This window comes from Colletes gigas, unplaced genomic scaffold (assembly GCF_013123115.1).
Source record: "Colletes gigas isolate AHSC1104 unplaced genomic scaffold, ASM1312311v1 Colletes_gigas_Sc00003, whole genome shotgun sequence".
NCBI lineage: Eukaryota > Metazoa > Arthropoda > Insecta > Hymenoptera > Colletidae > Colletes > Colletes gigas.
In genome coordinates, this window is record NW_025106632.1 from 4061315 (window position 1) to 4087336 (window position 26022).

Below are 26022 nucleotides of genomic sequence, written 5' to 3' on the forward strand. Positions count from 1 at the left end.
ACGTAAGGCAACTCCGTTCCTTCCTTATTGATATACGAGAGCAAATAGAAACTGTGGAAACGTTTAGTGTATGATTTATTCAGGCGACGTTGCGACTCTTCCTCGGAGGCATCTTCAGTTTTGTTGCAAAACTTTCGCCACACTGGTTTAGAAAGTATCAAAATTTCTTCGATTTTTAAAAGAGAGATTTAATGTTATTTTCAAATTAAATGTAACGAATATCGTAATTTTTCGACGAACTCTCGAGGTGTGAACTGTATAGCGATTCAAAGAAGTCTTTTTATAATCGTCTTTAACCTCGTGACCCTGATCGTGACGAAAACTCGATCGGTACGAATTGTTCGACTAATGGCAACAAAACCGTGCCGCGGATCGACTTGGCACACTTCCGATTTCACCGTCTAGACGAAAATTACGTTCATCGATAAATTTCTGTATTTTGAAATTGGCGCGGTTCGGGCATTTAGCGTCGATTACTTTATTTCTCGACAAAATGACAATTTACAGCGTCTTTTTCCCGAACATTCGCGACGATTCTTCCTTGTTTGCTCCGTATCACGAAAAATTACGTTCATCGATAAATTTCTGTATTTTGAAATTGGCGCGTTTCGGCCATTTAGCGTCGATTACCTTATTTTTCGACAAAGTGACGATTTGCAGCGTCTTGTTCCCGAATATTCGCTACGATTCTTCCTTGTTTGCTCCATATCACGGAAAATGTATTTTCGACGAAAATTACGTCCATCGATTTTTGAAATTGGCGCGTTTCGGGCATTTAGCGTCGATTACTTTATTTTTTGACAAAATGACGATTTACAGCGTCTTTTTCCCGAACATTCGCGACGATTCTTCCTTGTTTGCTCCGTATCACGAAAAATTACGTTCATCGATAAATTTCTGTATTTTGAATTTGGCGCGTTTCGGGCATTTAGCGTCGATTATTTTATTTCTCGACAAAATGACAATTTACAGCGTCTTTTTCCCGAACATTCGCGACGATTCTTCCTTGTTTGCTCCGTATCACGAAAAATTACGTTCATCGATAAATTTCTGTATTTTGAAATTGGCGCGTTTCGGGCTTTTAGCGTCGATTATTTTATTTCTCGACAAAATGACAATTTACAGCGTCTTTTTCCTGAATATTCGTGATGATTCTTCCCTGTTTGTTCGAAACGCGTATACTTTATCGAACTTAAGAAATTCGGTTTAGGATCGATCGGTTATTGATAACGTAAGTCTTGCTCGAAACGTGGAGTGTATCGAATTAATTGCTGGTAAACTGCAGCTCTCCGCTGGTCGTGGAAATCTAATTCCGTTGCCATTAAATCAGGCACACGCCACGGACAAATTTGGACGAAACAACCGCGCTTGTGCACGTCTTGTTCAATGTCGCGGCGATTTGTATAAATCGACTACAAGACGACGCCGTATTTCAGCACCGAGCGAAGGTATTTTCGGTACGATTTCTTCAGGGTTACGCGGCGAGTAATTATCGATGTTGACCATGATTCCATTCGACGCGAGAAAGTCTCCGTTCCATTTTTATCTCGCCTTTAAATCGTGCAAAAATTGCAACAAAGCACATTTTTCTATTATTATAGCATTTCGAACCAAGTAAAACAAATAACGAAATGAATAAACATAAATAAAAAAAAATTGTAACAAAGTACATTTTTCTATTATTATAATTGCATTTCGAACCAATTAAAATAAATAACGAAATGAATAAACATAAATAAAAAAAAATTGTAACAAAGTACATTTTTCTATTATTATAATTGCATTTCGAACCAAGTAAAATAAATAACGAAATGAATAAACATAAATAAAAAAAAATTGTAACAAAGTACATTTTTCTATTATTATAATTCCATTTCGAACGAATTAAAATAAATAACGAAATGAATAAACATAAATAAAAAAAAATTGGAACAAAGTACATTTTTCTATTATTATAATTCCATTTCGAACTGATTAAAATAAATAACGAAATGAATAAACATGAATAAAAAAAAATCGTGCAAAAATTGCAACAAAGTACATTTTTCTATTATAATTGCATTTCGAACCAATTAAAATAAATAACGAAATGAATAAACAACAATAAAAAAAAATTGTAACAAAGTACATTTTTCTATTATTATAATTACATTTCGAACCAATTAAAATAAATAACGAAATGAATAAACATAAATAAAGAAAAATCGTGCAAAAATTGCAACAAAGTACATTTTTCTATTATAATTGCATTTCAACTAATTAAAATGAATAACGAAATGGATAAACATAAATCGATAACGTTAACAATTTATGGAAGGGAATTACAATATTACTGGGCGTCAAGCTTTGAATAATAATTTAGTAATGTAGTTGGACTTCCGTGGAACAACGATTACAGGTAATTGTGCAATTATAATATATTTTCCAATATTGAAATCTGGGAAATAGCGAGCCGAAACGTCGGTGATAAAATTCTCATCGATCGCGGGGTACAATCGTCGTAATTGTCGGGATAATTTTTACAATTAACAGGACGTACCAGCAACAAATTTACGCAGCGTCGGTGCACGTTGCAAACGGGAAAGTTTTTGATTGCATTGTTTCTATGAATTTCAAAGGCAAACGGTATAAAAGTCAACCGCTTTTATATATATATATGTGGCCGTGTGTATTTCATACAACAAACTTTGGTGCCGCGAGGGACTTCTTTCTGACCCGGCAAACATTCGTGGCAGTAATTTAATTTTTCACTTACGCAACCCTCTCTCTCTCTCGCGTGATTTCGTAGCTGCTCTCGTAAGCGGTTCAATATTTACAGCGGTGTTTGTTTAAACTCTGCGTCGATTGTATCTTCGAAAAATAATTCGCGAATGTTTAACACTAGGTTTACGGAATACGTCAATTTGACGCATTAAGATTCTAAACCTAACGTTACAGAACTCATAAACATTATTTGTTAGCAATTTATGTTGGATTGAATTGATGTAATGATATGAATATACACTCTAATTAAAAGAAAAATTGCGTTTTAATGTAACTGTTAACACAGTGAATTACAATAAAAATATGCGCAACAAGTGTCCGTAAACCTAGTATTAAACGTGCCTGTCACATCGAATCTTGATTATTTTTTATCTGTTCCAGAAATGGAGAAAAAATTCTTATTTAAATGGGGAACCGGTTAAAATATTTCATTCGATTCTAATGGAATATAATTTTGCCTATTTCTGAAGCTCGGTAGAAAATTTTAGAAATATTTTAAATATCAATGGAGAACATAACACTTGATTTCCGAGGATTTTTAAAGTCTTCACAATTTCCTGTAGCTGCAATCATCCTCGCTTGAGATTTAACGAAATATCGAGGGCTGAAAATCAACGCCAACTGCTCTTTCGCTACACAGCTTATTACCGTGCGTTAGGTGTATCAGAAGCGTGTATTTTAAACTAGGAGCATCGACATCAACAACGCGTTCCGAGCTGCAACGAAAGAAAGTCGCAGGCTGCGCGCGTCTGGCGGAACGGAAGAGATCGTTTATTATGATCTTCTAAAAAAAGATGCAACAGCGTAGTTTCTAAATTTTGGCACCGTCTTGATCAATTCATTTCTCCCCTGTCGTGTTTAAACATGGTTTATAAATTCGAAAATAATACTCTGTTTCTCGAGAAGTGTATTGTAATACTAAGAAAATGTACGATTTCTTCGAGTTTAGCTAGAAAAGTGAAGGAACCGTAAAAAGACCGGTAAAAAGTTTTTAATATCGGTAACTCCAACTTGCCCAGATCTCGTACGGTTTTGATAACGTGGTATTTTCTAGTTTATGAACTATTTCGCGCCTTGTTTCTATTACCAGCCGTACACGGTTCTGCTTTGATGCCATTATTAGGTGTGAACGCATACACTGTCAGTTCCACGCTAAACCGCGCTGGGCAGAATTAGTCTCGGCCGTTGTGGAAGAATATTTCAGCGGGAGGAGGAGTATTCCATTTGGGAAAGCAACGATTACTTGCAGTAGTTCGTTTCGACGACGAGAAACCTAGAGAACACATCACTTTCGCACTGTTTCGATCGAAAATAGTAATTATATAAACGGAACAGTATTCTGGGATATTGTATCGAAAACAACATTTACGGTGTTTTGGTAGTTTCTTGGAATGTTTACAAATAACGCGTACGTGACCGGAAGTAAGTGTAGATGAGGTTAGGTTAGGTTAGGTTAGGTTTGGTTACAATATTATTTAAAACTACACGCTGTTTAGAATAGAAAATTGTGAATGATATCTGGAATTATTATTTTGCCAAAAATCTAGTTAGATTTCGTTTAGATGCAATCAATATACAACGAATCAAAGATCAAAGGGTTCTAAAACATATTTTTCTATAAAAAGGAATTGAAAAGCAATAAGCTACCAAAAATACCATTCCAAGAGGTGACCATTGTAGGTGAATCTCACTGTCCAAACTATGAATACCACTACTCGAAGCAACACGTTACTCGAACAGAACAGAAAATTGTCAATAATAGCTTGAAACTAAACAAAAAAATTCGATAATCAGAACGCGATCGAAGGATCCTAAGACACATATTGCCCACGAAAAGGATCTATCCTTCCCCGCGAGTTTGAAAGCAAAACGAGGCGATCGAAAGATTCTATTGGCGTTTGTTAATAATAAGGAAAAGGTTTACCGTGGGTCGACGAGCCGAGCCTCGTAAGGGCCTGGCCCTCCTTGCACCAAACTCTGAGCATGCACTTCAGCAGCTCCTCCAAGGCCCTCTTCAAGGACACATCTGTTCCCAGTTCCGTGGAACACTCCGAGGCCACGGAATCGCACACCATCGCGCGACGATCTCGACGTGAAAGTTGAACGCGTCCCGGTCCTCCTCGCTCGACGGGAAGACGACTTCCGGCTCACGTGCGGGGGATAAAAAAAAAAATCGATCGCGATCACTCGGCGGAGGATCCGCGGCGGGTCACCGGGAACGTGGGGGAGTCGGGACGCGAAGCTCGATTATCCCGAGGAGAGGATGCCTTCGGCCGACTCGTGGAATGCGACTCGGCGCCCTGACCCACTGACTGCCAGCCAAAAGCTTCTTCTTCCACTCGCCACCCTCCGTCCTCGTCGCGCCCCACCGTCGCCCTCGACCGCGCCACGGCACTCCACTTCGGTTCAACTTCTGCCGGAGAATATTCCGACGGCCGCGAATCGCGTTCAACGGTACAGTAAGCGAAAAAAGTATCGCCAGGGCCCCGCCAGGGGACTCGATCTCGAAGTCACTCGTTACGCGCCAATATGGCCGCCTCCAGACCCTCCAACATGGCGCCTCGACCAAATATCACCCGGAAAGATATCAAACATATCTCGATTCAAATTAACCAGTTAACTGTGATTCACGAGTATATTCGTCATGGAGAAATGACACGATTTTGTGTATTGACGAGTATACTCGTCATGCGTATAAAGTAGCGACCATTGTCGATCATTTTGCAAAGTGCGTCCCAGTGTGTGTCGCGATAATCAAGCGATGACGGATATAGTCGTCAAACACAGAGTAAGTGGCGCTGTTGAAATATTGGGTCTAAAAGACGACTTTATTTTAGAAAATGAATGAATTTATTACTAATATTTACACAATGGATCAACGTAAAGCTATATTTACACATAATTAACGAAAAACTTAAAAAAAAATCAAATATTTGTAGAAATTAAAAATCCAATTCTCCGAAAACTAACCGGTAAAAAAAAGAGGTTAGACAGCGCGGACATCATCGCAGATGGAGAATCTAATATACTTTGTTTTTTTTTGGTTATGACACGTCAAGATGAAAATCGGGATAATCGAAGATCCAGTGTTACTGCAGTGCTTACGAGTTAGCTCTGAGGAAGTTAGAAATCCAACTCAAATTATCTATAATTTTCATTTGTTTATTTCATTTCGTCCTGACCCCTAAACATTCTAAACATATTAAAATTTACGAATATAATTTAGTTTTCGCCAGAATTACAATTTGAATATCAAATTGTAACAAAATTTTACGCATGACGGATATAGCCGTCATAACACAAAATTCTGCCATTTTTCCATGACGGATATAGTCGTCAAACACACTTAACTGGTTAAATTGTAATTTTTGAGGAAAACAAAACATATTCTGAAATTTCAAGATATTTAGAATATTTGGAGGCCAAGCATTAGTAATAAAAGTGTCAATTTTATAAAATAAACACATCTTTTTGATCCAATATCTTAACAGCGACACTTACTCTCTGATTGACGAGTATACTCGTCATGCGTATAAAGTAGCGACCATTGGCTATTTAAATTGTAATTTTTGAGAAAAACAAAACATATTCTGAAATTTCAAGATATTTAGAATATTTGGAGGCCAAGCATTAGTAATAAAAGTGTCAATTTTATAAAATAAACACATCTTTTTGATCCAATATCTTAACAGCGACACTTACTCTGTGATTGACGAGTATACTCGTCATGCGTATAAAGTAGCGACCATTGGCTATTTAAATTGTAATTTTCGAGTAAAACAAAACATATTCTGAAATTTCAAGATAGTTAGAATATTTTGAGGCCAAGCATTAGTAATAAAAGTGTCAATTTTATAAAATAAACACATCTTTTTGATGCAATATCTTAACAGCGACACTTACTCTGTGATTGACGAGTATACTCGTCATGCGTATAAAGTAGCGACCATTGGCTATTTAAATTGTAATTTTCGAGTAAAACAAAACATATTCTGAAATTTCAAGATATTTAGAATATTTGGAGGCCAAGCATTAGTAATAAAAGTGTCAATTTTATAAAATAAACACATCTTTTTGATCCAATATCTTAACAGCGACACTTACTCTCTGATTGACGAGTATACTCGTCATTGCTCGATTTCGCAATAGGGGGCGCCACAGCTAACTGGTTAAATTTAAGGGGATCTTCCACTGTAAAAATTTATTATTTCTTTTTTGCATTTTCTTAATGCATATTTTTAGACTTTTTGTACTTAAGTGTGAAAGCATATCATCGAAGTAAAATTAACGAAGGTAGAACTATACCTATTTGAACGATCTGATCCTTCCATTTAAATGCATTTTTCTCAAAACTATCTTTTCCAAAATTACCTTCCATGATATCTCAAGATCTACTTGATCAATTTCATATTTTAGCGCCTACTTTCAGCACATGTGTCGCTATAGTTTGCGCTACAATGAAATCAAAATGCTCTGCCATTTTTTTTTGTCTTTTTAATATCGTCTATGCAAAAATGTATCGTAGTTAAGAATCTTTTTCATTTTTGTTTGACTTTGACAAACAGAACGGTTGGAATCATGGACGCCATTAGAACATTTCCTCGAGGCTCTATACTGCCCCTAATTTTGACTATTCCTCGTCGTAAAAATTTGTGAATATTACTGAAAGAGCAATAAATATAAATGCAAGAAGTTATATATGCAAACGGAATATAAAAAGACGCATTTCACAGTAGAGGACCCCCTCAATTAAAGAAGTTAACCTAAGTTTGGACCAGGTGTTTCGGGGAACCGTGCCCAGAGCTTAGCCAAGCTTTATTTTTTCCCCCGACGGACGGAAATAAACGCGAGAACGTTCGTCGTGGAAAGAGTTTTTGGAATCTGTAAAAGTTCGATCGCGCGTCGCGACCTTTCGGAAGATTCAAGGTCGGGATGGGAACAGATGGCGAACAATTTCCGAACGAGTGGACGAACGGTCGGGGTAGGGTTCATCGGACTAAACACCATTAGACTAGTTTTTGCAGGGGCGCGTAAAAAGCGTCGTTTATCAAACTGCAACCACCGAAGGAAACACAAGGAGACGAATAGTCGTTCTATGTGCAACAAAAGAAGCGGTTGCTGGCGCGATCAATCATTCGTTTTCGCAGCGGTATTTACGAGACGAACGAGCAAATTTCGAGTGTATTATACAAACACGGTGCATAGTAATGGAGACGTCGATTGTCTGTTTCGACTCGTATTTTTATCTGCTTCGAGAACAGACAAATAACCAATGGAGGGGAGATAGAATTCTCTATCAAGCTCTGCATAAAAAATTACGAAAAAAATTCTTCTTTCTATCTTACGCTATCTAATAAATATATCAAATCATATTTATCTTGGGGCCCCTGTATGTTAACCCTTTGCACTCCGAATTATATTTCAATTTTGTTACCAGCAGCTCCCAACATAAAATAAAGCAATTTAAACAAGTAGAGAAGCAAACAAGTTCAATTAAATATCAGTTTTATTTTCAGTAGTATTTTGTAATTTTTAAAAAGGAGCTCCTGAGATAATAACTGATGACGAGTCACACTATACATAGTAGTGCATAAGGGTTAAAAGATCAGCGTGTAAATGCTTGTTCGAATATTTGAATTCCACCTTCAAATATTGGTCAAATCGGAACCTGGTATAAATAGTCTCAATTTATTGTCCCCGTTCTCACCTCATTCATTCCAAAAGAAAATACACGGACCAGCGAACGAGGAAAAGAAGATCAGTAGTGGCAGGGATCGTCAACCGTACTGGGTCAGACATTTTGGTCACCAACCGAGAGGCCAGTATGTTAGAAATCAAACAACGCCTAGCACCGTTTCAGATACTTCTGTCCACTAAATATACCACCTCTCTTCTACACAACACAACAAACCAACATTTAATATACTTTTACCGTGTTTCATAAATTCTAGATTTAAATCCTGAGGCCAATAAACCGCGAAAATAAATATGGATACCGACGAATTCATCGACAACAATAACCGGTGAAACGGTTCGCCTATTCTGATCAAGCAACGACCTATTCGTCACATGTGCCCGGTGGACGCCGGTGGAAGCGTTCGGTACCAGCCCGACGCTCGGCGTCTTTCTCTCAGCTGCGCCGTTTCGATTATATTTAGCCCGGAGTATTACGCGGTGCTTATTTAAAGAAACGGGAAGAACGGACTCTCTCTTTTTTCCTCCCCGCGTCGTACGTTGCTCGTCTTTCTTCCGCTTTATCCGCGGAGCCAAGCACTCCACCTCCGTCCCGGAGATCGATCCCTACGTTGTTCTCTCTTTTTGTTGCGGCCACCGGGCCGATCGGGAGCGATTTCTTTGTCGGGACGTTCGACTTCGCGGCATTCTTCGGCGATGCGTTGCCTCGCGGTTCAGTAAATTTTAGTTATACCAGCCTGTCTGTCGGGGAACGGAATTTCTGCGCCTAGGCGTCGTCGAGCGAACGACACCGGTCGGTGGCCATTTTGGAGAACGTATATTTTCCACGAAACTGATCGAACTCGTAGAATGCAAATGTTTCCTTTGTTATTTCGCAAGATTAACACGTTGCTTGACAGACCAAACCCCTCGAATTAAAAGGAAAATTACATTTTGTTTTTAGACAATTGGAAACTAGCATACCAAGAATTTGTCATGGAATTTATTTTCACAGACTCGTTTAAATTCAAGGGCCCCACCTAGCTTTATTTTCTTTCACATTTAAGCTTGAGAATTAATTTTTTTAACTCCTTGGTGAAAAATAGTGTCACCCATATGTGACATTAGTACTTGACCTCTGTTTACCACTAGAACTACCAATAGTTATAGTGTGTTTATTTGTACCAAGGAAATTGAAACGATAGGTACGTGAAGAAATGTATGATGCAATGGAAATAAGTGTTTATTCATTCTCTCATAGAAAATTATGGTAAATTTCCAAAAATTCAGTCGAGTAAAGTTTTTACAGATTTTATTAGAAATTAGGAATTGGGTCATTTTGACTGGTTTGGTAGTTCTAGTGTTAAAAGATACAGAAATCAATTGTCTAGATTGAAATTTGGATAATTGATTTTTCCACGAATCGAATTTGTAAATTGTGAATTTTTCTTTCTTTTGCAAAGATTCACATCCATTTTCTGAGAAAATCATAGTGTTTCGGTATTTGAGCCTTGAAAATTTTAGTACTCTGTTTGTTTAAAACATACAGAAATCAATTTTTTTGATTGAAATTTAGATAATTGATTTTTCCACGAATCGAATTTCTAACCTGCAAATTTTTCTTTCTTTTGCAAAGATTCACATCCATTTTCTGAGAAAATCATAGTGTTTTGGTATTTGAGCCTCGAAAATTTTAGTACTCGACCTCTTTTTGATTCGATTGTTTGAAAGATACAGAAACTGTCTCGATTATAATTTAGATAATTCATTTTCCTGGTCAATTTCCTGGTCTATTTCCTCGTATTGTATTGAAAAAAGACTTATGGGGTATTATGAGAGGTTAGGAAGTACTACTTGGTGCTTGTGGGTCGGGTTACAGGGACAATGTAAACACAGCCGGTCGCTGGCTCGACTTATGGCAACGTGCACGCCATTTGGACTTTCGAGTCGTGCATTAAGAATAAGCAAATGTTTAAAACAAGATGGCGGACAGTTGAAGTTTCCACAAAGGCGGCGCTAGTGTTCCATGTCGCATTTCTTACAGGATTTTTCTTTTGAAAACCGTGTCATACATATTAAAATCGATCGATTTGTTTGTCCATTACCTAATACTATAGAAACATAACTTCATGGAATGTTTAATCCAAAACCAGAAAAGAAACGTCAATATTTTCTAATCCATTGATGCAATCTACAAACCCAACTATTAAAATCGATCAATTTGTTTGTCCATTACCTAATACTTTAGAAACATAACTTCATGGAATGTTTAATCCAAAACCAGAAAAGTAACGTCAATATTTTCTAATCCATTGATGCAATCTACAACCCCAACTATTTTTTTTTAATTAAAAAAATTAAATAATACGCATCGAGAAACAGAAAAACCCCAAACATTCTAAATGAAAATTGTGATTGTGACATAGCAACTTCATGGAATGTTTAATCCAAAACCAGAAGAGAAACGTCAATATTTTCTAATCCATTGATGCCATCTACAACCCCAACTATTTTTTTTTAATTAAAAAAATTAAATAATATGCATCGAGAAACATAAAAACCCCAAACATTCTAAATGAAAATTGTGATTCTGACATAACAACTTCATGGAATGTTTAATCCAAAGCCAGAAAAGAAACGTCAATATTTTCTAATCCATTGATGCAATCTACAACCCCTAACTATTTTTTTTTAATTAAAAAAATTACATAATATGCATCGAGAAACAGAAAAACCCCAAACATTCTAAATGAAAATTGTGATTTCCCTGGAAAAATGTTAAATTCTAAAGTGACGCGTGTATCTTTCGCCAATGAACCGTGCATCCTCTGAATAATGCAGTAACGAGTAGATATGGCTGTCCAATGATGCTTTTCTATTACGAATGTCACCGAAGGGGGGGTTGGAGGGTGGTTCTTATTTTTATCCTTTATTTCTGGAAGTGTCAACTATTGGTACATGGCCAACTACTGGTACTTTTACCTTACCCTTTGCGCTTTCGCGATTTCGATCCTCGCCGCTGTGGCCGAGATTCCGCGCCGCGGCTCGATACACCGGATACGTTACTCTTTTTTCCTTCCACCGACCACACGTTACACGGTGAACTATCAGCCCGAGGAGGAAGTTTACCAACGCCCTCGCTAAATATTCAACCTTAATTATTGGACCGGCGTAGCTACTTATAGAACCCAAGTATCATTAGTTCCTACACGTTTCTGCCAAGTATCACGTCTTTAATTTCTGTTTATTTCTGTTCTATATTCGGTACGACGCTCACCAAACCCGCATTCCTCAGAACATTTTTACAGAAGCCTAGGGAAACCGATTGTTACTAAATGAAATATAAAAATTGCTTGATAGATCAAGATCGTCCACGAAAAATAAATAACTTGGCGCTAAAATCAGAAGGGTCGACGGAGATTACTAAATAAAAACAAAATGGATGATGCACCGTTAAAAATTATAATATCACGTCTTTAATTTCTGTTTAACATTTTTACAGAAGCCTGGGAAACCGATTGTTACTAAATCAAATATAAAAATTGCTTGATAGATCAAGATCGTCCAGAAAAATAAATAACTTGGCGCTAAAATCAGAAGAGTCGACGGAAATTACTAAATAAAAACAAAATGGATGATGCACCGTTAAAAATTATAATATCACGTCTTTAATTTCTGTTTAACATTTTTACAGAAGCCTGGGAAACCGATTGTTACTAAATGAAATATAAAAATTGCTTGATAGATCAAGATCGTCCACGAAAAATAAATAACTTGGCGCTAAAATCAGAAGGGTCGACGGAGATTACTAAATAAAAACAAAATGGATGATGCACCGTTAAAAATTATAATCTTCCCGTGAGATTTACTACCGGAGAACTGTGATCTCGAAACGAGCATAAATTCAAAGGAAAATGTAAAGGGCGATAAAACACCACCATTTATCCGAAACTCTTTGTTTTCAGATATTTGTTCTTTGCTACGAGCAAACGACACGAAGTCGAAACATTCGATGTACATTTCTATTATAAAATCGTTGTTTATCTCTCGCTAAATTCGTTACTTCACCGGATTTATGGTAGGCGGTGAAATTTATTATCGAGTTCCCCGTTACTGTAATTATTCGGGATTAGGAACCGTGCCAGATCTTTTTCTCGTAAAATCGCGCCCAGCGAGCCCACAAAGAATCTTCTTTTAAACTGTGCCGTAAGCTTAAAAGGGTTAAGTACCACTGGGTATATACGGTGGCTAGACCTCGATTAAAATGTGCTTCCGTGGCGCGGTCTCGCCTAATCGCCCCTCCCAAACGTTGCACAACCCAAACGAGTCGAAAACAATGCGTCGCGAAAGATTCATCAAGACGGATGCAACGGCGAACAATAAAGGCCCGGAAGCTCGTTACTGTCGCGTCTCGTTACGCACGAAACCTCCAAACCGGCGAACTCGCTCATGGGATACAGATTAGCGTCACTTACAGCCTCACCTTTTTCATTCCCCGCTCCTGTGTCTTCTCATTCTCTCGAATCTTTCGATTTCTACGATCACAGGACTCTAAAACAAACTATGGTTATTTTTTATGGATCAACAGAGTCCAATTTTTAAGATTCTATACCATAGAATTCAACTTGGAAAAATTCTGTCAAAAAGTACAAACGTTCTGTCAATGACAAACTATGTTTATTTTTTATGGATCAACAGAGTCCAATTTTTACGATTTTATACCATCGAATTCAACTTGGAAAAATTCTGTCAAAAAGTACAAATGTTCTGTCGATGACAAACTAAGTTTATTTTTTATGGATCAACAGAGTCCAATTTTCAAGATTCTATACCATCGAATTCAACTTGGAAAAATTCTGTCAAAAAGTACAAATGTTCTGTCGATGACACGTGTTGCAAATGTTTTGGACCAAAATTTTGAGCTTCTGGTTTCATTTTGGAGAAGATTCGATAGATTTCGAAGTTTGTACGTGAATCTGTGGCGTTGCTTCCCATGCTCGCCGCTAGAGGGCTCGCGCTCTCACAAGCGCTCGATCGACCTCTCGGTTGCTATTGTATACATTCTTCGAACGATTTTCGAATATCCCAGGGCCTGCTAGAAGGCCTTACTGAGTATCATGAGTCCACTAGCGCCCCCTTTTTTCCTTTTTTGTCCTCCTACGAATATCATGAGTTCCTAATCGCCAGCAATGTAAAGCCAAATATCAGAGCAGATTTGGTGTCGTTATGTATGATTTACGGAGTGCTGTGTGGTGAGTTCAGCAGGATTTATTTCTTGCCACTAACGTATAAATATTTAACAAATTGCAATCTGACCTGTGATGGATCAAGTTGCCTGTCTGACCCACTAATAGGTCAAGCCAGCGTGAGTGTTAATAATATAACAGTTTATTGCGTGTTTCCCCGACGAGCAACTGCAAGAGACTGGCTGGCACTTGCTCTTGGTGTCCTCAGCTTTGCACTTTACTCTTTTCCAGAAACAAATTATCTCCATCTAACAGTGCAAGCATTCAAGCTGACACTAGCCTACGTGATCTATTAACACTTTGGCTGCCACGTCACCCATATATGGGTGACAAGACTTTCCCACTATGGAACTAAAACAATTTATACTCTAAAATTAAAATTGAAATGTTAAATAAATTTGTATAGGACGAAGTTCAACGTGGTTACGAAAATAAGTACCGATGACAAATTTTAAGTTGTACAGTTTACAATTATTTAAAATCGAAGTTTCGATCTCGTAGAAAATTGTACGGTTTTGGTGTGGCAGTCGTGTTAACGTTCTCTGTGTTTCAAAAAGCCAAAAAAAATCGAGTATACCTGTGATGAATCGAGTTGTTGGTCTGACCCACTAATAGGTCAATCCCCAGCGTGAATGTGTTAATAATATAACAGTTTATTGCGTGTTTCCCCGACGAGCAACTGCAAGAGACTGGCTGGCACTTGCTCTTGGTGTCCTCAGCTTTGCACTTTACTCTTTTCCAGAAACAAATTATCTCCATCTAACACAGTGCAAGCACTCAAACTGACCTACCAGATCTGTTAACGTTCTTTGTGTTTCAAAAAGCCAAAAAACAATCGAGTATACCTGTGATGAATCGAGTTGCTGGTCTGACCCACTAATAGGTCAAGCCCCAGCGTGAATGTGTTAATAATATAACAGTTTATTGCGTGTTTCCCTGACGAGCAAGAGACTGACTGGCACTACTTGCTCTTGGTGTCCTCAGCTTTGCACTTTACTCTTTTCCAGAAACAAATTATCTCCATCTAACAGTGCAAGCACTCAAACTGACCTACCAGATCTGTTAACGTTCTTTGTGTTTCAAAAAGCCAAAAAAAAAATCGAGTATACCTGTGATGAATCGAGTTGTTGGTCTGACCCACTAATAGGTCAAGCCCCAGCGTGAATGTGTTAATAATATAACAGTTTATTGCGTGTTTCCCCGACGAGCTACTGCAAGAGACTGGCTGGCACTTGCTCTTGGTGTCCTCAGCTTTGCACTTTACTCTTTTCCAGAAACAAATTACTTCCATCTAACAGTGCAAGCACTCAAACTGACCTACCAGATCTGTTAACGTTCTTTGTGTTTCTAAAAGCCAAAAAAAAAATCGAGTATACCTGTGATGAATCGAGTTGCTGGTCTGACCCACTAATAGGTCAAGCCCCAGCGTGAATGTGTTAATAATATAACAGTTTATTGCGTGTTTCCCCGACGAGCAACTGCAAGAGACTGGCTGGCACTTGCTCTTGGTGTCCTCAGCTTTGCACTTTACTCTTTTCCAGAAACAAATTATCTCCATCTAACAGTGCAAGCACTCAAACTGACCTACCAGATCTGTTAACGTTCTTTGTGTTTCAAAAAGCCAAAAAAAAAATCGAGTATACCTGTGATGAATCGAGTTGTTGGTCTGACCCACTAATAGGTCAAGCCCCAGCGTGAATGTGTTAATAATATAACAGTTTATTGCGTGTTTCCCCGACGAGCTACTGCAAGAGACTGGCTGGCACTTGCTCTTGGTGTCCTCAGCTTTGCACTTTACTCTTTTCCAGAAACAAATTACTTCCATCTAACAGTGCAAGCACTCAAACTGACCTACCAGATCTGTTAACGTTCTTTGTGTTTCTAAAAGCCAAAAAAAAAATCGAGTATACCTGTGATGAATCGAGTTGCTGGTCTGACCCACTAATAGGTCAAGCCCCAGCGTGAATGTGTTAATAATATAACAGTTTATTGCGTGTTTCCCCGACGAGCAACTGCAAGAGACTGGCTGGCACTTGCTCTTGGTGTCCTCAGCTTTGCACTTTACTCTTTTCCAGAAACAAATTATCTCCATCTAACAGTGCAAGCACTCAAACTGACCTACCAGATCTGTTAACGTTCTTTGTGTTTCTAAAAGCCAAAAAAAAAATCGAGTATACCTGTGATGAATCGAGTTGCTGGTCTGACCCACTAATAGGTCAAGCCCCAGCGTGAATGTGTTAATAATATAACAGTTTATTGCGTGTTTCCCCGACGAGCTACTGCAAGAGACTGGCTGGCACTTGCTCTTGGTGTCCTCAGCTTTGCACTTTACTCTTTTCCAGAAACAAATTACTTCCATCTAACAGTGCAAGCACTCAAACTGACCTACCAGATCTGTTAACGTTCTTTGTGTTTCTAAAAGCCAAAAAAAAAATCGAGTATACCTGTGATGAATCGAGTTGCTGGTCTGACCCACTAATAGGTCAAGCCCCAGCGTGAATGTGTTAATAATATAACAGTTTATTGCGTGTTTCCCCGACGAGCAACTGCAAGAGACTGGCTGGCACTTGCTCTTGGTGTCCTCAGCTTTGCACTTTACTCTTTTCCAGAAACAAATTATCTCCATCTAACAGTGCAAGCACTCAAGCTGACCTACGAGATCTGTTAACGTTCTCCGTGTTTCGATATTTAAAATCGTTTGAAAAGTACCCATTGTTTACGAAGAGCTTAACAGCACAATGTTGCAGCGCGAGGATAATTTATTATGATTCCCAGAGTCGTGACGAGGCGTCCAAAGTTAAAATACACGAAACGTCTACGAATGTTGGAGTTAACTTGCTTTCATGTTCCATCGTAAACTCTCAGGGCTTCGTAAGACCCGGACACTATTAAAATAATTTCATTTGAAATACGATTTCGAAGCACGCTATTTCGGACAGTTGCCTCGTTTTAGGATTACTTCATTCTCGAAATCCGAGATTTCGTAACCGAATAAACTTCGTTGATATTTTTCACAAATTAAAAAAGAAACATCTGACTTTTTGTTTCTACACACTTTTCATAAACAATCTTCTAAAGGTTCGTTTACCAATTCTATTCGAGTTTCCGCTGGAAAAATAATTCCAATAGAATATTTTATAGCTTATCGATACTAAATCATATATACGCGTTATCTATGTACTGCTAGGCGTTTTCCGAAGGAAAGTGACCGATTTATCAAGAAAGAAACAGCTCCTTCGTATGCACGAAGGTATTCGATAACATTATACGACGTTCGAAACGCTTTTGCAGTAATTTTCTGGACCAACGCGAAGAAAAGCCTGGGTGCTAAAGTATTTGTCGTAATTAAATTTCTCGCGTGCTCCATTAAACTGTCTCTTTCGGTCTTAGCCGGCACTAAAAATTTCGATTTATCGGAGTGACGTATTGCGCGCTATTCCTCCTTTCTGTCACAACTACCGCGGAGGGCATGTCTACATGCAACACGTAGTACGTAACATGTAACATCTTTGGAGGATTGTAAATGCCCGTCGGAAGCCCCGCGTCTCGGAGCATAAATTTAGTGGCAGCTTTAAGGCGGTATATATCGCGAGACGAATTTAGCGAATATTTATGCAAACATAGAGATACATTCTCTGTACGATGCATCAAAAGCGTCGCTAAACATTCTACCCCCGCTGACGTTGTTCGATCGTTTTATAGCACGTGATATCCCTAACTATTCTCCAACAGTAACGTAATTTTACGGATTAATCGCTATTGTTATCATTAGACTGCGGATCTTCATGCAAATTCATATTTTTATTAATAAAATTGGAGCTTTGCAGAGGGTTGTCTCAACCCCTAGATATAATAATTCGTACCTTGCTTTAAGTATTTCTTATATTCTTGCATATTAACTAAATTCTGTAGTTTTTTGAAAATTAAAATTTCCCATAAATGCATAAACATCCGCAGTCTAGTTATCATTGAGCGCGTAGCTTACGAAATTCAAATATTTACTATTTTCGAGATTACTTCAAACTCGATGCTCGAATTAAGTTTTTAATATCGTTGGAAATGGTTATTAACACTTTACTTACCGACCGGTAGCGGTTGATTAATCGGCTATCGGTCGGTAAGCGTTGGTCGGTAAAACAGTCGATTGATAGGCTATCGGTCGGTAAAGTGTTAATATATCGCGACAAGTCGATGCATCGATTTCATTTACGTGCACGAAACGATGCCACATGTTTTTTGAAAAAAATCAGCCATCGTTTGACGGGTGATTGCAAAAAGAGCCGTTGAATTTATTTAATTGTTGGCGCAACGGAAGGGCAATCAATTTCGTGCGAACTACACTCGATTTTCAAGTGCACCAGTCACCGTTAAATATAGTGTATGAAGTGGAATGTATTTAAAACGCTGATTCTTGTTTCAAACGATCGATGCACCGTTTAAGCATCATCGGGTACATTTCGCTAGAAGCTTTTGAAATCCTCCCTTTGATGTCTTCCCATCAACGAAACACCTTGCACGTACCGCGAACGAGATTTACTTGTTCCCAGGCCTCGAATCAAATAATTACAAACGCCATTAATTCGATAAAACGTGAATTACCGATATTTATGCATCGATCTATCGATACATATACCTTTGCAAGTACGAACGATGGAGAAACTTTCAATCGTGGTTATTTATAAATTTATCGAAGTCGTTCACGCATTAGTTCATTGTTACGAAGGTTGGTTATTTTAATACTCACGGTATTAATTAATAAACTTAGCGGCAATACGTCGTATGGGAAAGCTATAAATCGATTCATCTAACCCCCAAGCGGCAACCTTGATAACAGGTATTTTTACGCGCTGATACAAACAATTTTTATTTTTAACAAATTTGTCTACCCTGGCCGGAGGAAGTGAAAACTTTGTTAGTCAAGACTAAACGTTGGTTCAAAAATTCAAATGGTAATTATTTACTCTAGCGATTCCTCACCAATTTCGATGACCTTGAAATATTTTGTCAAAGTCATTCTTATGAAGATTTTTTTCCCTATACATGTTACCGTCGCTCGTCCTTTGTTTTTGAGATATTCACAAAAATAATTTTTTTAACTTTATTCTAGGTATTATTATTATTATTATTATTATCATTATTATTATCATTATCATCATCATTATTATTATTATCATCATTATCACTATCATTATCATTATTATCACAATCATAATCATGAGTATTATCAATATCATTATCATCATCATTATTATTATCATCATCATCATCATCGTCATTATTATTATTATTATCATCATTATCACTATCATTATCATTATCATTATTATCACTATCATGAGCATTATCATTATTATTATCATTATCATGATCATTATTATTATTATTATCATCGTCATTATTATTATTATTACCATCATTATCATTATCATTATTATCACCATCATCGTCGTCGTCATTATTATTATTATTATCATCATTATCACTATCACTATCACTATCATTATCATTATTATCACTATCATGAGCATTATCATTATTATTATCATTATCATGATCATTATTATTATTATCATCATCGTCATTATTATTATTATTATTACCATCATTATCATTATCATTATTATTATTATTATCATCATTATCACTATCACTATCATTATTATTATTATTATCATCATTATCACTATCATTATCATTATTATCACTATCATGAGCATTATCATTATTATTATCATTATCATGATCATCATTATTATTATTATCATCGTCATTATTATTATTATTACCATCATTATCATTATCATTATTATCACCATCATCGTCGTCGTCATTATTATTATTATTATCATCATTATCACTATCACTATCATTATCATTATTATCCCTATCATGAGCATTATCATTATTATTATCATTATCATGATCATTATTATTATTATTATCATCGTCATTATTATTATTATTACCATCATTATCATTATTATTATTATTATTATCATCATTATCACTATCACTATCATTATCATTATCATTATTATCACTATCATGAGCATTATCATTATTATTATCATTATCATTATCATTATCATGATCATTATTATTATTATTATCATCATCATTATCATGATCATCATTATTATTATTATCATCATCATCACCATAGTCATTATTATTATTATTATTATTATTATCGTTATTAGTTAAAAAAATTGGAAAAATGTCTGCCATTATATAAAAAAATGGAGATATTTTTGTATCGAAATCATGACGACCAACGACAAATAATGTATAGTGTGTCAAGCTATTATCGGATAATATTAATAAAGAAAATTGAAATGGAAGATGAATGCGTGGAAGATGAATGCATTTTCCAAAATTAATTCTTAGAATTAAGTAATTTCCCATCGAGCGATGAATTGCTTCGAAAATGGAACATTCCCTATGAAATAATTATCGATTTCTGGTTGATTGGAAAGCCACGAACGCGATGTATGATTTCTCTTTCGCGACGAGAGGCGAAAATAGCCATTTGTCGACATTGTAGGGGGACATTTCTTTCGTGTCATTTCGTCGAAAACTCGCGACAGATCATAGTCAAGCGGGTTAAGAATGGGGCTTCCGGTCGACCAATCCGAAGCCGCGTTGTAGCCTGGGAGATTGTTTTCCAGCGACGTCGGGGTTGTTTTTGCGTTGTCGCGGGCGCCGAGTCTCGCTGGAAAGATCCAGGGCTTTGCCATCGAACAATTTATGAATAAGCGGCGTAACGAAGGGCTCGAGGACACCGTAGTCGAGTGAAATTTAACGAAAAAATATAAAACACTGCGCGAAATCGTACACGCGTAATGTAATATTTCGAAGGAAGAGGAAAATGGCGGTGGAATATTTTTAGCCCGACAATCTGAAACTCTGTTCGATCGTTTGGAACTTTCGAGGCACGCTATGAATATTATAGTACACTTTGTAAGATCAATCCTTGTCACTTTCTTTCGTTAAAGTGGCGAGAGACTCGCGACACTGGGGAAACGCGAATCTCCTGCAGAGTGCACGTTTCTTTATCAACGGAGGTTATTTATAACAGCAACAACACGGTTCGCTGAAAAATTAATTCCCGAGTATATATTTGTCGACGAAAAGTACAAAATACGAGCGTCGAGCATTTTACGTTTGCAATGATTGTACAATACAGGGCGATCGTAAAGCAAATATTGTCCGCGGAATGCTCGCGCAAAATGGCGGAAGGGGACATTAATTAATATTCGCTCCGCAAGGTATACGATTTGAATTGCTCGTGTCTCGAAAATTATCGAGTTATGGGCGTCGGTTTATTAAGTACCGCGGACCGCTCGTAAACTGACGATTGTGTTTTATTTGTCACGGTTGAATCGATACTTAAAAGGGAAGGTTTGACTTCGATCTTAACGAATTTGGGCCCTTGGATGTGTAGATACTGAACAATTTTAAAGATATTAACAATTGGAGATATAAACCCTCAATAATATATCGTAAATATAAGAGTTCAGAGATGTATGCAATACAAATATAAATGATAGCAATAAATGTATCTTACCTAATATTCAAAGCAATGATTTACAAAAATATACAATACAGTGCTAAATTGTATCAAAATTGTCCATATCGAAAGAAAGTTTTAGCACTATAGCAATTGTATATTTTTGTGAATCATTAGTTTAGATATTAAATAAGGTACATTTATAATTATTTGTATTTTTATTGCATGCATGTATATTTTTATAATAGAAAAAAATATATACCCACTGGAGCAAGAATCGAACGCAGAACCTTCGATTTACCAGTCAGGCACTCTCTTCACCTCACCAACAACATTTTGTCGCCTAGTGTATATAGTTATAGTATATATGTATGGTTCATAATTGTAATCGTGTGTATCTTTAAAATTATCGAGTATTTAAACTTAATATTTTGCACATATAGTTGGGAAGATATGTACATATTGTCACCTTGCAAAGACTAGTTAAAATCGAAGTCGAACAATCGAGGTCCTTTCCTCGTTGGCTCTCGGTTAGCCTATTCTCCAGATGCAGCTCCCACCGAATACCATCTGCTCCGGATCGATGGAACACTGTCTCAGAGGGCACGCATTCCGAAAATTCGACCAAACGAAAAATTGGGTCGACGCATACTTCGCAACCAAACCATCAGAATTTAGAATTTTATGGCCTTGGAATCTTCCACCAAGATCATTCAAATTGAGGCAAGAAAAGAAATTTTCATTGAAAAGAAACTCCACGAACGACCTAATAATATCTTGCATATAGCAACTTGCGACATCCACCCTCCTGAGATAAATTAAAATCGAAGGATAAGCTAGGTCGAAACACGAACATTACAAACGAGTAGGTTAAAACTGCTCTCGACGAATCGCGATTACATTTTGATGGTCGAAATATTTCGAGATCTTTTCGAGTATTTCTAATATCGTTCGACGCCTCCGTCTCTGGTCCTCCGGCAAGGGACCTAGTTTAAAGTCATTTCGGATGATACGCGAAATGGCTCCGGGCTCCCGGAACATCCATCTCGCGAGACAGGATCTTTTGCTTACGTAAAGGATTGCGCTGGATCCTTACGCGCACAGTGGGCATGGCTTTTTTCGTATTATACGTGGACGGCCTTTCGGTGTGTGGGGTGATCAATCACACCACCCGGTTTCTTCAAATCTGTTCGCAGCGCGATACGCGAGCCCGTAATATTCAGCGGCGGGGAAGTTCAACGACCACTCCAGTTACGATGCCCTCCGACAAACACCAATTTTATTCCCCGACACAAATTTTACACCCGCTCGTAAACTTCTAATTTCGGCTCATTTGGGTATTAAAATATATTTTAGTAGTTTGAATAGTTCCACGGTATTTGGAATATTTTAATGATCGATTCAACTATTATTTATTGCATATGTGTCGCCATTGAGGCTAATTTCGATTGGTTCGTGTATTAAAATATAATTGAATAGTTTGAATAAATGTATTCTAGTTTGTCTATAGTGTAATTTGAAATATATTCGAGTATTTTGAATAGTTTCACGGTATTTAGAAAATTTAAATGAAAAATTCAACTATTATTTATTGCATATGTATTGTCATTGAGGCTAATTTCGATTCGTTCGTATATTAAAATATATTTGAGTACTTTGAATAGTTCCACGGTATTTAGAAAATTTAAATGAGCGATTCAACTACTATTTATTGCATATGTGTCGCCATTGAGGCTAATTTCGATTGGTTCGTGTATTAAAATATAATTGAATAGTTTGAATAAATGTATTCTAGTTTGTCTATAGTGTAATTTGTAATATATTCGAGTATTTTGAATAGTTTCACGGTATTTAGAAAATTTAAATGAAAAATTCAACTATTATTTATTGCATATGTATTGTCATTGAGGCTAATTTCGATTCGTTCGTATATTAAACTATATATTTGAGTACTTTGAATAGTTCCACGGTATTTAGAAAATTTAAATGAGCGATTCAACTATTATTTATTGCATATGTGTCGCCATTGAGGCTAATTTCGATTGGTTCGTGTATTAAAATATAATTGAATAGTTTGAATAAATGTATTCTAGTTTGTCTATAGTGTAATTTGAAATATATTCGAGTATTTTGAATAGTTTCACGGTATTTAGAAAATTTAAATGAAAGATTCAACTATTATTTATTGCATATGTATTGTCATTGAGGCTAATTTCGATTCGTTCGTATATTAAAATATATTTGAGTACTTTGAATAGTTCCACGGTATTTAGAAAATTTAAATGAGCGATTCAACTATTATTTATTGCATATGTGTCGCCATTGAGGCTAATTTCGATTGGTTCGTGTATTAAAATATAATTGAATAGTTTGAATAAATGTATTCTAGTTTGTCTATAGTGTAATTTGAAATATATTCGAGTATTTTGAATAGTATCACGGTATTTAGAAAATTTAAATGAAAGATTCAACTATTATTTATTGCATATGTATTGTCATTGAGGCTAATTTCGATTCGTTCGTATATTAAAATATATTTGAGTACTTTGAATAGTTCCACGGTATTTAGAAAATTTAAATGAGCGATTCAACTATTATTTATTGCATATGTGTCGCCATTGAGGCTAATTTCGATTGGTTCGTGTATTAAAATATAATTGAATAGTTTGAATAAATGTATTCTAGTTTGTCTATAGTGTAATTTGAAATATATTCGAGTATTTTGAATAGTTTCACGGTATTTAGAAAATTTAAATGAAAGATTCAACTATTATTTATTGCATATGTATCGCCACTGAGGCTAATTTCGAATCGTTAGTGTATTAAAATATATTTGAATAGTTTGAATAAATGTATTCTAGTTTGTCTATACTACAGTTTGAAAGATATTTGAGTAGTTTGAATAAATCTATTCTAGTGTGTCTATAGTATAACTTGAAATATGTACTTTGATTAGTTTCACGGTATTTATAGAATTTAAATGAACGATTCAGCTATTATTTATTGCATGTGTATCGTCATTGAGACTAATTTCCGGTACGTTGAGCCGCCAGCAGGATGCCATCTAGCGTTTCGCCCGCGAAACAATTAGAAACTTGTCGAGGAGGGAAAATGGATGCGTTCAGCGTGTTGTACTCGCCTCGAACGACCATAAATTTTCTACTCGTTTCTCGGTACGTGGACCGAGATAATCAGAATCCAGCGTTTAATTTCGCTGCGTTTATACGGTATACGTACGACAACCCAGCTAGCCATCCTTGTTAACGTTAATCTCGCATGTTTATCACTATTTGCGATCCCTTCCATTCCATCTTCAACACTAGAACTACCAAAAGTGGTCAAAACGATCCGAATTTCTATTTAAAAATTGCGAAAAATTTACTCGATCGAATTTTTACTATCAGTTTTCTACAAGAGAACGATTATTCAAGCGTCTATCTTTTTAATTTCTCTGGTAGAAATAAATACATGATGATTGTCGATCCAGAGTAAAGAATCTCGCGAAATTTTGTTCCCCCCTAGTTAAAAATTTCAATCTACCGTGTTCGAGTCGCGAGCCTAGGCCAAACCCCTCAAATTAAACGTTGACTGCCAGGCCAAACCCCTCAAATTAAAAAGAAAATTAAATTTTGTTTCTAGACAACTGGAATCTAGCCTACCTAAGAATTTCTCATGGAATTTATTTTCACAGAGTCGTTAAAATTCAAGGGCCCTACCTAACTTTATTTTATTTTGCATCTAATCTTGAGAATCAATTTTTTTAACTCCTTGGATGAAAAATAGTGTCACCCATACGTGGGTGACGTGGCAGTCAATGTGTTAAAAGCGTTCCAGGGCTAATCTTTCCAGCTCAACGCCTCACACGCGCCCGCGAGCGACGTAAAACTCCCTACAGAGGGCGGTTGGCGCGTGCAGGCGTGCCACTACGCGAGTTTAATACGTTCCCCGGCGGAACAACGTGGCGTCAGCCATCCCCCGTGCATAGTCAAGTGAATATTCGACCGGATGACGAACGAAAAAGGGTTACGTTGTCGACTTACCGAAACTGTTGGTCTGTATCCTTTTATACATCTCGCCGCTGCTCTTTCGATGCACCATCCTGCGCGTCGCCGCCTGGTACTTCTCACGAAAGTTTCTCTCGCTCTCGGTCGATTCCTGGGAACTTCTTCTTTCTTTCGCGACACTTTCCGGCACCACCTCGTCGCCATCCTTGTTGTCCGCCCTCCTCCACACGTGGCTCTCCTCGAGGTCGCCGATGTAGATCCACTCGCTGCTCGTGTACGGCTCCACGTAGCTGTCCTCGTCCTCCCGGCCTGTCGATTTCATTCAAAACGTTGTATCTGTAGCGTCCGAATAATCAAGTCGTGGTTTGCGCAGTGAAATTAATAGTTTATTGCAGGTATATGTGAATTACAAAAAACAGGCTCGCATCGTGACGATTTCTCAACTCACTCGCCACACTCTCACTCTCTCGCTTGCCGCCGCGTGGCGCTGCGACCACCCAGGACCGTAACTAGCCGATCCAGCACATATTTTAAACTGTATAATACTCTTGCGAGATTAAAATTTCGATTTTACACCATTCTATGTTACGTAACTTGAAATTTGTTTCTGTTAGAATTGAAGAAAATAAACTCAATTTGTTCAATATTTGTTTAGTAATTTAGAAAAATAAAAGGAAGGTAACAAACAGAAAACTGTGATTTTACCATCCTCATCAGAAAAACATAAGAAAGGGGACGTAAAGCAATGTAGCCAACCACACGAAACAAAAATAACTTTTACTACATAGTTTTAACAGTTTCGGTATTTATTTTCGTAACCTTGTCG

General features: G+C 37.0%; 1 protein-coding gene across 5 annotated transcripts in view; it reads right to left on the reverse strand.

The window, feature by feature from the left end:
- The window catches only part of LOC122404938, a 128274-nt gene that overhangs the window by 20759 nt on the left and 81493 nt on the right, over nt 1–26022 (reverse strand). For all 5 annotated transcript variants that reach the window (XM_043409345.1, XM_043409343.1, XM_043409342.1 and 2 more), the window contains one exon: nt 25233–25505. In XM_043409345.1, the coding sequence (XP_043265280.1) occupies nt 25233–25505 (273 nt within the window). The remainder of the gene's footprint in view (nt 1–25232; nt 25506–26022) is intronic.